The 16,596-nt window shown below is 42.5% G+C and overlaps 1 protein-coding gene across 1 annotated transcript in view; it reads right to left on the bottom strand.

The window, feature by feature from the left end:
* Positions 1–3,564: 3,564 nt before the first annotated feature.
* The window catches only part of OCIAD2 (OCIA domain containing 2), a 28,503-nt gene continuing 15,471 nt past the window's right edge, over positions 3,565–16,596 (bottom strand). The window contains exons 5-7 of the mRNA XM_075544972.1: positions 14,713–14,760; positions 13,450–13,567; positions 3,565–5,488 (exon numbers count right to left, since the gene is read on the bottom strand). Coding sequence (XP_075401087.1) covers positions 5,407–5,488; positions 13,450–13,567; positions 14,713–14,760 — 248 coding nt within the window. The 3' untranslated portion in view covers positions 3,565–5,406. The remainder of the gene's footprint in view (positions 5,489–13,449; positions 13,568–14,712; positions 14,761–16,596) is intronic.

Below are 16,596 nucleotides of genomic sequence, written 5' to 3'. Positions count from 1 at the left end.
GCTGTGTGGACTAATTAGCTATTCTATTCCTTCATGATGTATGTATGTATGTATGTATTTATGTATGCATGTATGCATGCATGTATGTATCTATCCATCCATCCATCCATCCATCCATCCATCCATCCATCCATCCATAAGTGTCCTGGTTATGTTTCTCTAGAGAACCCTGTCAAAGGCACTGTTCTTTGTCAAGTGTACACCCACTCCCCATCCCGCTGCACTTTCATCTCTCTCCATTATGAAAATATTTCCTCTTATGATTTGTGGCCAGTGTGGTGATGAGGGTTGGTAGTTTCTAAAGGCTCTAAGACAATTGCTATGCTTTAGCATCTCTTGCCACAAGAAAACAGGCATTCGTCCCCAGAGACTTGCTTCTTAATATACACGATATTTATGCAGCAGAAGAATGAAGACTTCTTGGAAGGCTTTCCAGCTACTTCCTTATCGATTTCCTTTCACACAAAGATAGATCACAATGATAAACTGCTTTAATGAATAACTTAATCACTTAGAAGAGCACAGAGCCCAAACAATACACTGTTTGATTGAGAAGCACTGTCGAGATGTCAGCGGTAAAAAGAATGTTCTCTTTCAACAGTAATAGAGTCAGGGTTTCCCAGTGCCTCGATGCTGATTACATCATCGACTCACTGTGCTTAGCAATGCAACTGTTTGGGATCCTGGGAAATTGTTTTCTGAGATCCAGGAAAGAAATGTGCCCAACTTTGAGTTTTTGCCAACAGCTGTAGTACAGAGAGTCACTGATTACTAGTTGTCCGCGTCAAGAGTTGTACGACATCTAACAAGCAAGGGTAGTGGCTCCAAATACTGATTTCCAGAAATAGAAATTTATTGATTAAAAAAAACACACACTAGGATTCATAAACAACGGGCTTGTTAAAAATAATTTCATTTCACACACTTAATGTGCATATAAAAATGCCGCCTCTGAACTGTTTTAAATGTTGAAACAGGTATTTCTTTCTTTTTTGGATGTTATTATTTCCACTTTTATTTTTAAATTATTTTTAATCATTTTGTTGGGGGCGTGTACTACTTTTATCAAATTCCATACATCCATACATCCATGTGTCAAGTACATGTGTACATTTATTGCCATCATTATTTTCAAAACATTTTCTTTCTACTTCAGCCCTTGGTATCAGCTTCTCATTTTCTTCCTTCCCTCCCTCCCTCCCTCATGAACCCTTGGTAATTTATAAATTACTATTATTTTTTTCATGTCTTACATTGACTGATGTCTCTCTTCACCCACTTTTCTGTTGTCCATCCCAGGGGTTAGAGGTAGATCATTGTGATCAGTTTCCCTTCTAATCCCTGACCTTCTCCTTCTGCTCCTGGTATTGCTACTCTCAATACTGGTCTGGAGGGGTTTATCTGTTCTGGATTGCCTGTGTTTCCAGCTCTTATCTGTACCTGTGTATATGCTCTGGTGTAGCCAGATTTGTAAGGTAGAATTGGGATCATGATAGTGGTGGGAAGGAAGCATTAAAGAAGTAGAGGAAAGTTGTATGCTTCATCAGTGCTATATTGCACCTTGACTGGCTTGTCCCTTCCCCCCGACCATTCTGTAAGCGGATATCTAACTGCCAACAGATGTGCTTTGGGTCTCCACTCCGCACTCCCCCTCATTCACAATGATATGATTTTTTGTTCTGGGTCTTTGATGCCTGATACTTGATCTTACAATCCCTCATGATCACATGTAGACTTTGCTGCTTCTCAGCCAGATGGCTGCTTGTTTAACTTCAAGCCTTTAAGATCCAAGACGCTGTATCTTTTGATAGCCGGGCACCATCAGCTTTCTTCACCACCTTTGCTTATGCACTCACTTTTCTTCAGCAATTGTGTGGGGAAGGTGAGCATCATGGAATATCAGGTTAATAGAACAAAGTGTTCTTGCATTGAGGGAGTACTCGAGTAGAGGTCCAATGTCCATCTGCTACCTTAATACTAAACCTATAAATATATGTACATAGATCTATTTCCCCATCATCACATATGAATATATTTACATATGTAAATGCCTAAACAGGTATTTATTATCTGGTAGTAACTTTGGATGGAATATCCCTTTTTAGTTCCCTGACCCAGGTTCAAGATGTGTTAAGTAAAATATACACACAGACACACAGTACACAAAGGTAGTGATACACTTATAAACTGAATCCTGAAAAGATGTAAGAGAAGTTCTTAAGATAAGTTCAATCTGCATTAAAACAGGAGCTCCTCAAATGGGCTCTGTAGCTGTTATCTTGTATTTGTTTGTGTAAAAAAAAATCTTGGTTGGAGAAGGGTCAAGAGCTAACTCAGAGGGGACGAGCTGCTTCTGAACTCCCTAAAACCCTGACAGCTTTTGATTCCACGAGTTGATTCACCCATTGACTTCTCCCATAAACAAACTGTTCTTTGGGAGAGAGAAGGGCAGTTTGGGCAGTTGTGTTTATCCGTTCAGGTCATGTTACTAGTTGCCACTGAGTCATGATGACTCCACACGTCATGGTAGAGCTTTGTGTTAATGAAGTTCTATGGTTTCTTTAACGACTGAGGATTTGAAAGCAGATTGCCATACTCTCTTCGGAGGTACTGCTGGGTGGAGTCCAGCCTTTCGGTTAGCGTCTGACCACAGGAACTGTTCACACCATTCGGGGACTGCGTCAGGTCACGAGTAGTATATAAAAGAACCTGGTTCTTGAAAGCTGGCCATAAGAATGTACCCTTTACATAAGTCTGTACCATAAAGATGATGGGCCATTTCTGAATTCCAACCACACTGATAATCCATAAAGTCACTTGGAATATTGGAAGACAGTTGATATATATTCATACTGTTATACCTTCAACAGAAATGCTTTCTGCCACTTTTCGGAGCACAGTACTGCTTTGGCTTACAGAGAGTCATCCTGAGTCAGAATCAGGACTTTGCACTGGTCCTTCCCAGTTTGCTCCTGGCTGATGAAGTGAAGCTGGAACGGACCCAACATGTGAAAAGATGAGTGACCTGGAATGAGAAGAATGGCAGTCCCATGCCCTGCTAGAAACTTAATCTCATTCTTTTAAGAAGACAAGGACAGCAACCACATTTCTTGGCCAGCAAACCCAGAAACATCAGTGGCCCCTCACAGACGGTACCTGACGTTGGCCCCTGAGAGTGCCTTGTTGGGCACAGCCCTGCCCACCGTCCAGTCTCTTGCGTCAGGTCATTGGGAGGGCTCTCTCAATGTCTCTCCTGAGGGTCTCATTCTAGGACTTTGATTCATTAATTTTTTCCTCTTCTAACAATTGTTTCACTTCACTTCACAATTTTAACACTCAGGTATGTCAAAATTTCACTTCACCTACTGTGAGTAGATTGTGGTAAATCCAGCTACATTTAAATTCCATATTGCCAAGGAAGTTTTGAAGCCCCCTAATACATTCCGTGGAATATGACACAATGATGAATTTGCAAAACATCTCACAGCTTGGATGAACCTGAGGATATTATGCTGAGTGAAGTAATCGGATTTAAAAAGAAAAAAATATTAAGACCACTATTATAAAAAATCAAGAATCAATCTATACAGAGATAAATATTCGTTGATAGCTACAGGAGATAGGAGGGAAGGGCAGGGAGACTCAAGAGTTTTGTAGCAGACAGGTATTAACTCAGGTAAAGGTAATACACAGTGCGGGTCAATGTGACCCAGGTCAAGGAAGAAACAGAGAGGTATGCAAGAATAAAAGGCAATTATAGGAAATTCCATAACATACGATCCTGTACTAACAGCAATAACAATTTTTTAATGGATACAAAGGTAGAGATGTATGCTTAGAGGTGTGGGAGGCCATACAGGAGTACACATGCATGCATACCTAGGTATGATTGTGGACAGTTCACACACATGTCTGTAAGTGCTACATATACAGCCGACCTTGGAGAAAGGGCAGGTTCGGTTCCAGATGACCGCAATAAAGTGAGTATCACAAGAAAGTGAGTAATGCATGCAACCTTCTTGGTTTCCCAGTGCGTATATGTTATGTTTACACTAAAGTGTAACATTTATTAAGTATGCAATAGCATTATGAAAATGTTTGAAATGACACGAGGATTACAAAACTATGGTACCGAGCTGTGACTGAGCACATGCTGTTGGAGAAATGGTGCCCATAGACCTGCTAGTGGCAGCGTAGCCAGAAATCTTCAGTTTGTGAGAAATGCAGTCTCTGGGATGTATAATAAAGGCAAGTGTAAGGAAAGGGGCCGGGCTGCGTGTGCCTGCGTAGAGCAGATAGGGGACATAACCAAACACCTTGTGGGACTGAGCAGCAGGGCTTGAAGGCTAAGGACCATGTTCAAGGGGCAGTTAGGCCAATTGGTATAATGCAATTCAAGGATATGTTTGCATCCTACTTTGGCGGATAGAGTCTAGGTCCTTAGATGCTTGATAACAGCCATCTAAGAGTTAGCAGCTCACCTCTTCCCACCTGAAGCAAAGGAGATGATGAAAACCAAAGGAGCAGTTAGTGCAAAGGACTAATGACTCTCATAGAGCACAGCCTCCTCTGACCTGAGACCTGAAGCGCTTAGAGGGAGCTTTACTGGCCAGCCAACCAGGAACACAATAGAAGGTCCCAGTTAGAATGGGTGAAAAAAAAATAGAACAAAATTAAAATGTATAAAATAGACTAGGCTGATTCATCTGACAGCAAGTGGTGGAATTCAGTCTATTTTCCTGTCAGCTGTCTGACGTGAAAAAGAAGCTACTCCCAGAGATCATCCTTCAGCCAAAGAACGGAACCAGTCTATCAAATAAACAACATCTGGAAGGCCTGCGCGCCTTAGGCCAGTCAACTATCACAAGCCAAGGGCAAGATTTCTCCCCAGGCAGATGAGAAGGCCCGGAAGGCAGGGGAACTGGATGAATGGCATCAAGAACATGGTGGGAATGAGGAGAGCTCATGACCCATTGTATGGATTACAACCATGGCACAGAACCCTTGGCATATGAACGATTGAAAGACAAGAACATTTGCTATGTAAATTTTCACCTAAAGCACAAAAGAAGTATTTTGTTTAAAAAAAAAAAGATGGATAGTGGCTAGTCAGAGAAGACTACATTCTTTTACTTTTATGTAATTAAGTGGGTCTGTAGCATCATTTATTTTTGGTGTGTAGGGTCTCCCGATGTATTTGCAAATAACAGAAAAAGCATGAATTGAGCCCCTGCTGGAAGCTCTGAGATTTCATTAGGAGCTGTTCATTGGAAAGCACATCCGCAAGAGTCCGGGAATCATCCTGGTTTGGGGGTCACTGAAAGTTTGTTACTTTGAAGTACATTGGATATTTTAAATGTGTACAAATTCCGAGTTTTAAGGAACTTCAAAATCCACACGTGGAGATTAAGTAGCCGAAGGCTGTGAACTTCCTTGCTCACTTAATCCACGCTTAATTTTGCATTCCTCACAGGTAAGCAGGCAGTGCCTAGAAGAGAAGCAAAAACAGACCATGTTTTATAGGCTGACCGTACAAGTCCTGGTCTTAACACAGTCATACCTAGACACATTTTCTTTCTTGTTTTAGAAACATTGTCTGTGTGAGTGTTTTTAAGGCTAATTTTCACAAGGATCGTTGGAACTGTTTCTACATTTAGAACCCCCAGGCTTTCATAAAAAATAAGCAATGATCTAAAAATAAGCAATGACCAATGATCGCCATAGTTGCAGTTGTGATCTGAGTAACACAGGGGCTGAACAATGTGACCCTTTACAAACATGAATCATTTCTACTCGTAGCACACAAAGTCGCAAAAGCCAGAGTCTCTTTCTCCAGGGTTTCATGGTACGCCTGCCTGTGGACGTAAAGGAGAGGCCCTAGCGGTGTGGATGGCTGCACACTCAATGACCACATGGAAGGAAGCCTGGTGGGTCAACTGCTTGCGGCACCATGGACGGCAGGCCCGACAGCCTGCTCCTGAAAGATCAGAGCCTTCAAAGTCCCAGAGAACAGGTCTACACTGCCCACAGGTGGCCTCTCTGCCCACGTGTGGCCTCCGCGGGCTGGAATGAATGCAACGGCAACTAGCAACAGGAGAAACTATGGGTTTAGGATTAGCTATCCACCCCCCTGAATGCACACAGCATACACGCCTTTGTAGTAAAAAAGAAGTGCTTATGACAGTTGAAGAATTCCTGGATCACAGTTTATCTAACTTTCTATCAATCTCTCCAGGATCTAATACAGTACCCAAGGCAAATGCATGCCTTCGTTGTTGAATATCCTCAATAAACATGGAATAAATGTCCCCAGGGCCTTTCTGAACACTGACATTTTAGACTATTGAAGCATCAAGTACAAAACACACGGAATGACTGTCCACTACAATGAAGAGCTTATAACTAAAGGCTTGTAAATAAGTGAGCCGGTGATGGGATGACCGCGCCAGTGTAGAACTGTCAATCATCTCATCAATTAAAGGAAGAGAGAGCACCAAAGCTGTTAGCAAATCCCTGCAGGGATGAATGAACTCCTTTCTCCTTCCTTTATCATGTACTTCGCCCAATTACTTTGAGAACAAAGCTTCAGTTCTTAGTACGGTGGTGTCAGGTGCCACCGAGTCCTTAGTGATTCTATGTGCAACATCTATATGGACTGCTCAATTCTGCACCATCTTCACAATTGCTGTTATGTTTGAGTTCATTGTTGCAGCCTCCGTGTCAATCCATCTCCCGAAGGGCCTTCCCTTTTCCTGAAACCGATCTTTCTCCACAACATGTCCAAAGTACAGGAGACAGTCTCGCTATCTTTACGGCCGATTTGTTTCTCTCCTGGCAGTCCATGGTACTTTGAATAGTCTTCACCAACATCAGCTTTCATATGCTCTCAAGGGGGATGAAGATACCCTGGCTTGGGCCACGAGCACCCTAGGCCTCTGCTCTAAGTGACATCCTGTCAGTTAAACATTTTATAAAAGGTCATGTGCAGCACTTTCGCCCAATGAGCTGTTTGAAATCTGGACTACTGCTGCCAGGGTGTTGACCGTGTCTCCAGGTAAAAAGAAATCCTTGACGAATGCAGGTTTTTTCTGCACAGCATCATGTCTCTCGGTCCATTTGTGAAGAGTTTCATGTTCTTTACACTGAGTTGTAATCTATACTAAAGTCTTGGATCGTCATCAGTAAGTGCTCAAGTTCTCTTGACTTTCAGCGAGCAAATTTGTGTCATTTGCACAGACCGGTTGTTAAGGAGCTTTCCTAAATCCTGCTGCCCTGTTCTTTTTAAACATGGCGCAGCTTCTTGGATGACATGCCCAGCATGCAAATTGACTAAGTATGGTGAGAAGATCCAACCCTGGTGCCCGCCTGTCCTGCTTTTAAACCATGTGGCATCCCCTTGTTCTGTTTGAACAACTGCCCTTGGTCTGTACAGGTTTCCTCCACTACTGATCTGTCAGTTTGTCATACTGTGGTCGCTTGTGTGACACTGGAAGCTATGTGACTGGTATCTGAAATGCCAGCAGGGTCACCTAACGTCAACAGGTGTCAGTAAAGCTTCCAGACTAAGAACAGACTGCAGAGAAGAAATCGGCCACCCATTTTGGAGGAAGTGGCCGGTGAAAACCTTATGGAGGGAATCAAAACCGCACCGTGAAGGCCTAATGCACAGCAGAAGGACGCTGTCAGAACACTGTCGGAGACAGGCCAGAGGATGAGCCGTTCACATCGGAAGGCATTCAAAACGTGACTGAGGAGGAACGGCGTTCTCAAAGAAAAGTGACCTGAAACGCCGTAAAGCTGTGTAAGGAAAGCCTTCGGGACCTTCAGGTGCTGATGGGGCAGAACTCAGAATGAGAATAAACAGCTGCAAAAATCTGCTAATCATCGGAACTTGGGCTCTACGACGAAGTATGAGTCTAGGAAAGCTGGAAGTCATCAAAAATGAGATGGAGCACATACAATTTTATGTCCTAGGCCTGAGTGAGCCGGCATGAACTGGCATGGCCATTTTGAATCAGGAAACCCTAGATTTACTCTGTCTGGAGTGACACAGTCGAGAAGAGTGGCTTTGCATTCATCGTCAAAAGGATCTTCCGAGATCTAGCAGAAGTAAATGCTGACTGTGATAGGTTTAGATCTTGCAGCCGTGGCCGCCAGATCCTGAGATGCTGAGCACAGTCCACGGCAGGAGCCACTCTTACTGATGCCCGGAACGTGCACTGCCCCGTTAAGGGACCACTGCTTTCCACCTTTTCTCCAGCAAAGAGGAAATCCAACTCGGATTTCTTTTGGTTAGAAAATCAGGCGAGAATTCAGGTCTTTCATCAAAGTGAAGTGGTGTGAGAAGAATTTTAGAAAAGCGGGTAGTAGCACCTGAGCTCTAATTGTACTCGTTTGTGCTCACAGTGACCCAATAGGACAGGGCAGGCCTGCTGCTGTGGATCCGAAGACGAATTTTTTTTTACAGGGGTAGAAAGCTTCCTCCGTCTCCTGAGCTGAAGCTAGTGGCTTTGAACTGCTTACCAGTGGTTAGCAGGTCAACTCGGAACCCCTGGGCTTCCAGGGCTGCTGTGCTGTAGTACTACAGCTAATGTGGACTGAGCACTTCCAGAATATCATGAATAGTTGTGTTTGCTCTCTTTTGAGTATTCTACAATAACTTATTAAACAGCTTTCAAATACATGTGATCTAGAGATTTTTAAAATTAACATTTTAATAAAGTCAATCTGTTTGCTTTTGCCAACTAACACACAATTAATGTCATGCTCTTTTTCTTCTACCTTAGATGAGCAAGTCAGTGGTGTTTTTTCCATGCAATAACAAACAGTTTTATTGGCATATAATTCATGTACCACACAATCCAATGGTTTAAATATATTAAAAGGTTATGCAATCATCACTACAATAAATTTTATAACAATTTCTTTGTTCTTGTACCTATTCTTATTAGCTTCATATTATCCCACAACCTCCCTAAGGAGCTACTAACCCTAAGGAACAATTAATCTAGTTACTTTGTCTATAGATGACCTATCCTGGATTTTATATAAAACAAATCATTGAAAAGAGCCCAACAACAAAACACACACACACACACACACAACCCAAAAGAAAACAGAAGATAACAGAAACTAGAACAAATTAAATATGGGTCTCAGAGGAAGCAAATGATAGTGTCAAATTTAGCATAAGTATATTTGCCGTAATCTACTTTCCAACACACCCTGAGGGCAAGTCTGTTTACATCTCTAGCCAATGGTCTGAGGGAGTTCAGTGGAGGTCTCATCCTTATGGGGACTCAGCAAACGGATTTTGGTTGTTCACTGTCCACTGTCATCATAGTCATCTGCAAGCATTGAAACTAATACAAATCCCTCCTCTGGTCTTGGAATTTATGTTCCATTAAAAAAATAATTTTATTGGGGGCTCATACAACACTTCTCACAATCCATCCATCCATCCATTGTGTCAAGCACATTTGCTGTCATCATCATTCTCAAAACATTTGCTTTCCATTTGAGCCCTTGGTATCAGCTCCTCATTTTCCCCTCCCTCCCCGCTCCCCTCTCCCTTATGAACTCTTGATAATTTATAAATTATTATTATTTTTTCATATCTTCCACTGCCCAACGTCTCCCATTTGCCCAATTTTCTGTTGTCCATCGCCCAGAGAGGAGGCTATATGTAGATCCTTGTCATCAGTTCTCCCTTTCTACCTCACCTTCCTTCCTCCCTCCAGTGTTGCCACTATTACCCCTGGTCCTGAAGGGATCATCTGTCCTGGATTCCCTGTGTTTCTAGTTCATATCTGTACCAGTGTACATCCTGTGGTCTAGCCTGATTTGTAAGGTAGAATTGGGATCATGACTGTGGGGGGGGGGGGCGCAGGGCGGGTAGGAAGCATTTAGGAACTAGAGGAAAATTGTATATTTTATCGTTGCCACACTGCACCCTGACTAGCTCGTCTCCTCCCTGAGACCCTTCTGTAAGGGGATGTCCAGTTGTCTACAGATGGGCTTTGGGTCCCCAATCTGCACTCCCCCTCATTCCCAATGATCTGATTTTTTTCCCCCTTGATGCCCAATACCTGAGCTCTTCAACACGTCATGATCACACAGGCTGGTGTGTTTCCTCCATGTGACTTTGTTGCTTCTGAGCTAGATGGCCACTTGTTTACTTTCAAGTCTTTAAGACCCCAGATGCTATATCTTTTGATAGCCGGGCACCATCAGCTTTCTCCACCACAATTGCTTATGTACCCATTTGTCTTCTGCGATCGTATCGAGAAGGTGAGCACACAATGATATGATTATTTCATCTTTGATGCCTAAAACCTGATCCCTTCAACACCGCGTGATCACACAGGCTGGTGTGTTTCTTCCATGTGGACTTTGTTGCTTCTGAGCTAGATGGCCGCTTGTTTACCTTCAAGTCTTTAAGACCTCAGATGCTATATCTTTTGATAACTGGGCACCATCCGCTTTCTTGAGCACATTTGCGTGTGAACCCTTTTGTCTTCAGCGATCACGTCTGGAAGGTGAGCATCATGGAATGCCAGTTTAATAGAACAAAATGTTCTTGCATTGAGGGAGTACTTGATGTCCATCTGCTATCTTAATACTAAACCCATAAATATATGCACTTAGATCTATTTCCCCATCATCATAAATAAGTATATTTACATATGTACATAACTTTATTTAGCCATCTACAAATGCCCTTTACCTCCCAGTTCTTTCCTCTATTTCCTTTTACGTTCCTCTTGTCCCACTCTCATGCTCAGCCTTCATTTGGGTTTCAGTATTTCCTCTCGGTTACATTACCCTTGCTCAAGCCCTATCAGGCCTCTTACACCGTCCTCATCACTGATTTTGGATCACTTGTTGTTCCCTTGTCCTTGAGCTTGCTAACACCACTTTTATTTTTGCTGTTTATCAATAGCCCATGGAGACTATTCTGATTACCACTGAGCACACATTAGAAACTTAAAAAAAAAAAAAGAGAGAGAGAGAAGCTTAAAAAAAAAGACCCCTGTCCCAAGGCCATCCAAGTTAGCTAACTTTTTAGCAGGTTTTTGACCCAGACATTTGCATTTTGCCAGCAGAGGGCATGCCGCTAATGCCCTGCAGCTGTTCACCAGGGAGAACCCAACCAGTAAAGAACCATGCTTATTTGATTTTGGTAAAGGTTGTACAATTCTTCTTATATGGCTGAACTATTGCATTATCTGATATGTAGACAGAGTTCCAATAAAACTGTTAAAAAGAAAAAAACCCACAACAACCATGTTTGAATTTCACATCGCCTCATGATGGTTGAAGTCATGTCTGTCCATAAAAGTCTGTTTAACGACTTTCAAAATACCCAGACATGCTATTCATTAAATAGTTAGTGTCCATAGCTCTATGGTGGATAACATTGGAGACACAGTGTGAGAATTCCGCCCAATCTGATCCCACCACGCTGAGGCAAAATATTAAGGATGTGCAACAGAACAGCAAGGGGAACACAGCAACGAAGTCCCCAGGGAATACCAAAAATAGACTTTGGGGCCAGGGCTTGGCTCCCCAACAGACTCAACTGGAAAGCACTCCTAAAGGCCAACAAATAGTCCTTGAACTAACTGCAAGCTTTTCTTTTGTTGTTGTGTTTTGTCATTGGCTTTTTGTTGTTGTTGCTTTGTTTTCTTTTGTTGCTTGGTTTTGCTCTGTCTTGTTTTTGTGCATGTTATTATCTCCACAGGTCTGTCTAAATAAGATAGGCTGGATGAACAATCTGTAGGCGAAAACAATGGGACCGACAGTTGGGGGGGGGGTGAGACATGGGAGAAAGGGAGGTGGGGGGAAAGGAAGTGGTGTTAACAAACCCAGGGACAACGGAACAGAAAGTGATCCAAATCGGTGGTAAGGAGGGTGTAGGAGGTCTGGTAGGTTGTGATCAAGGGTAATGTAACTGAGAGGAATTACTGAAACCCAAATGAAGGCTGAGCATGATAGTGAGACAAGAGGAAAGTCAAAGGAAATAGAGGAAAGAGCTAGGAGGCAAAGGGCACTTATAGAGGTCTAAATAAAGGCATGCACATATGTAAATATATTTATATATGAGGATGGGGAAATACATTTATGTGCATATACTTATAGGTTTAGTATTAAAGTAGCAGATGGACATTGGGCCTCCACTCAAGTACTCTCTCAATGCAAGAATACTTTGTTCTATCAAACTGACATTCCATGATGCTCACCTTCCAGACATGATCTCTGAAGACAAATGAGTGCATACGCAAATGTAGTGAAGAAATTGATGGGGCCCGGCTACCAAAAGATATAGCATCTAGGGTCTTAAAGACTTGAAGGTAAACAAGCGACCATCTAGCTCAGAAGCAACAAAGCCCACATGGAAGAACCACATCAGCCTGTGTGAGCACAAGATGCCGAAGGGATCAGTTGTCAGGCATCAAAGAACAAAAAAATCATATCATTTTGATTGAAGGAGAGTGCAGAGTGGGGGCCCAAAGCCCATCTGTAGGTAACTGGACATCCCCTTACAGAAGGGTCACAGGAAGGAGATGAGCCAGCCAGAGTGCAGTGTAGCAATGATGAAACATACAACTTTCCTCTAGTTCCTAAATGCTTCTCCCGCTCCCCCACTATCATGATCCCAATTCTACCTTACAAATGTGTCTAGACCAGAGGATGTACACTGGTACAGATAGGAACTGGAAACACAGGGAATCCAGGACAGATGATACCTTCAGGACCAGTGCTGAGAGTGATGATACCAGGAGGGTGGAGGAAGGGTGGAGTGGAAATGGGGAACCAATTACAGGGATCTACATATAACCTCCTCCTTTCAGGATGGACAACAGAAAAGTGGGTGAAGGGAGACATCGGACAGTGTAAGATATGACAAAACAGTAATTTATCAATTATCAAGGGTTCATGAGGGAGGGGGGAGGCAGAGGGGAAAAGAGGAGCTGATACCAGGGGCTTAAATGAAGAGCAAATGTTTTGAGAATGATGAAGGCAATGAATGTACAAAAGTGCTTTACACATTGATGTATCTATGGATTATGATAAGAGTTGTATGAGCTCCCAATTAAATGATTAAAAAAGAAACCATCATATAAAGTTAATAAACAAAGTGTATGCAATACAAAAAATAGTTAATGTGCAAATGAAGTTGTTAGATAATTAAGGCAAATATTAAATAACAACGATTGAAGTTGGGTGGCAACAACTCAATATTTGAGGATTGTAGAGTTTCCTTTAGCATGAAGATTTTTTAAAATGTTAAGAACATAATGGTGGATAGTCTTCCTTTTAAATAATTTTATTGGGGGTCCTAATAGATCTTTTCACAATTCATACATTCATGCTGGCTAGTCTTTCATTTAAACTCTTATAACTATCTTCAATTATAATCTCCAAATTAAAAAAAAGATTACAAACCTATTATGCTGTGGACCAAATCCAGCCCCACGGAGTTGATCTTCAAAAGAATGGAATTTACTCTGGCATATTCCTATATAGGAGGCCTTTCCAAGCCCGAATCCCAAGATACCAGCAACTGTCAAAGTAGGTTGGGAAAAACAGGTCAATTAAAGGTCTGAATCTTCTCTATTAATCCTTTTCTAGAAGTTTCTTAATTAACAGTAGTAACTGGTATTTTAAAGTATTAGGATGAATCAATGAACACAAACCGAGGACGTGGCACCCTATTATAAAGCAGGCCTGGCAAGCGAGGAATTTCCAATCTCCTCAGATTGGAACTGAGAATGATGAGGTCAGGCTGTAACCAGCAAAAGTGCTGCCCATGGTGGCCCAGCAGGCAGGCAAAAGACTGTGGCTATCAGGAGAGGGGTGGGAGATGGGGTCAGGGTCATGGCTCTGAGCAGCCTCCTGGACAGTGGGTTGGAGGTCCCCGTCATCTCCTCTAAGGACTTGGAGCAGAGCACTGCAAAGAAGAGAGGGCACATGGGAGAGAGGTCCCTTACTTAGAGTACCTGCCGATTTTCCACCCAATTGATTCCAACTCTTGGTGCCCTTGTGTGTCTGACCAGCCCTGGGCTGCACAGGGACCCCTGCACTCCACAGGGGACAGGGGTGCCTTCTGGGGAAGCAGACTGCCAGGACTTGCTCTCAGGGGGTCTCTAGGTGACCCTGAAGCTCTAACCTTTTGGTTTCGAGCCACGTCTGTTAACTGTTTATATTACTCAGAGTCTCCTCTTAGCATATAACATGGAGGAAATCTCTACCCTGTGGCTCCCACTGGGAAGAAATTAGATTGCATTCTCTTTGTACATAAAGGACCACGTGGCCCAATTGGAAAAAGAGGAAAACCCCAAGTTTATAGGAAATGTATAGAAAGTTGCTGATTTTCACAATGACCCATGCTCTATGTCTACTGTACAACATCTTTCTAACAGACAGGCCAAAAGAAGAAAATTAAAATCACTAATGGATATATCATCCACAAGCTAATTATCTGCCCTGCTAGCTCCTACTTAGAATAGTCTATGGCCAAGTCACTGCTTTGAATTTGGTATCAGAAAACGTTAATCACATAAGAAGTACAAGGTGAGGAAATCAATGGACACAGAATTTTCAGCGTCCACACAGGCAGTCCAGTTAGTTGGGGCGGTCATGTCTCCAATTTCTATGATCATCTCCTTCTTCCAATATCTTTATTTTTCTTTCATGTCTATGACTTACGTGCAAGTTTAGGCAATGATCCAAATCTTGGATTAGATGCTAAATAACCTAGAGAGTAAGGTATAAATACACAATTATTTCATTTTCTAATACGTTTACATTTATAAAGAAACCTCCAAAAATTTAAGATAAAAATTTTAATGTGTACATAGACTCTTGATCCAATGAGATGATTTTTAAAAATTTATGGATTCCATTCTTGGCTCACACAACTATTACAGGCAAATAGTACGTACATATGAACTTTAATCTGTAGAGAGAGAGCTACAAAAGACAATTCCAGGCCGATTTAAAGATAACCAAGGTGGTGCCAACAACTGAGCTCAAAGCACCCAGTCCTTGCTAATCTCTTCCCATTTCCCCACGGACCTTTTGGAGCCCCTTTGTGTGTGTATATACAAGTTGCTATATATATATCACAATTGTAAATGAAATTTGAAAATTCTCAATGACACCATCCATCGTCATTTGTGGTAGTCAGAACAATGCCTCACTCCCCAAAGATGTCGATGACCTAATTCTCAGAAGCTGGCGCAATGGGGATTAAATGAACAGGTGGAATAAAGGTTGGTCATCAGCGGACTTAAAATAGGAAGAATAGTCTCTGTCCCTGGTGGGGCCAACTTCCTCCCTAGTCAGCCCACTTAGACTTAGGGCACCCCGCGTGTGTCAGAGTCACACTGGGCTCCGCAGGGTTCTCAATGGCTGATCCTCCAGGTCTTTCATGCAGAATGGTTCTGGCAGGTTCAGATATCCAACTTTTCAGTTAGCCATGGAGCACAAGAACATTCGCATCCCTGAGACTCAATGTCACCCCAAGTGTCCTTAACCGTGAAAGAAGATAGCGGAGGAGGTCAGAGTCATGCCACGGCAGAACCCAATCATCATCACCGGCTTTGAGCATGAAAGGGGGCCAGCAATCAAGCAGTGCCAGCAGCCGATAGAAGGTCGAAAGGCCAGTGCAAGGGATCCTTCTTCGTTAGCGCTTCCAGAAAGGAGTGTAGCCCTGCTGACACATGGACTTTATTCCAGTGAGACCCGTTTCTGACGTTCAACCTCCAGATGCTCTACACAATAAATACACGTTGTTTTAAGCCACTGCATTTGAGCTCATTTGTTACCGCAGTCTCAGACGTCTAAAACACAGCCCCTGGACAAACATGCTCACAGAGGCAAGATGCAATAGTGGATCCTCAGCAGGCCACCATTAGAAAACCTAATCCCTATGGATCTCCTTGCCATTTTATTTCTGTATTGAATTAGTCTGATAAAGGCTTGTTATTGATGGATACATATATTTCTATAAAATAGCTTAACGTTAGGAAAAGGAAATAATTTTTAAAAATCATTTTGTTGGGGCTCTTACAGCTCTTATCACAATCCATACATCCATCTTTATGTCAAGCACATATGTACACATGTTGCCAACATCATTTTCAAATCATTTTCTTTTTACTTGAGCCCTTGTTATCAGCTTATTTTTCCCCTCCCTCCTTCATGACCGCTTGATAATTTATAAATTATTTTTGTTTTCATGTCTTACACTGACCGCTCTCTCCCTTCACCTACATTTCTGTGGTTTGTCCCCCTGGGGGAGGTGATTATACACTGATCATTGTGATCAGTTCTCTCTTTCTCCCCCCACCCCCTTTCCCATTTCCATCCTGGTATCGCTACTCTCAATATTGGTCCTAAGGAGTTTATCTGTCCTGGATTCCCTGTGTTTCCAGCTCTTATCTGTACCTGTGTACATGCTCTAGTCTAGCTGGATTCGTAAGGTAGAATTGGGGTCATGATAGTGGTGGGTAGGAAGTATTAAAGAACTAGAGGGAAGTTGCATGTTTCATTGGTGCTATATTGCACCCTGATTGGCTCGTCTCTTCC

Source organism: Tenrec ecaudatus, chromosome 3 (genome assembly GCF_050624435.1).
Source record: "Tenrec ecaudatus isolate mTenEca1 chromosome 3, mTenEca1.hap1, whole genome shotgun sequence".
NCBI lineage: Eukaryota > Metazoa > Chordata > Mammalia > Afrosoricida > Tenrecidae > Tenrec > Tenrec ecaudatus.
The sequence above is the reverse complement of the archived record's forward strand: the minus strand, read 5'-3'. Positions and strand labels throughout refer to the sequence as shown.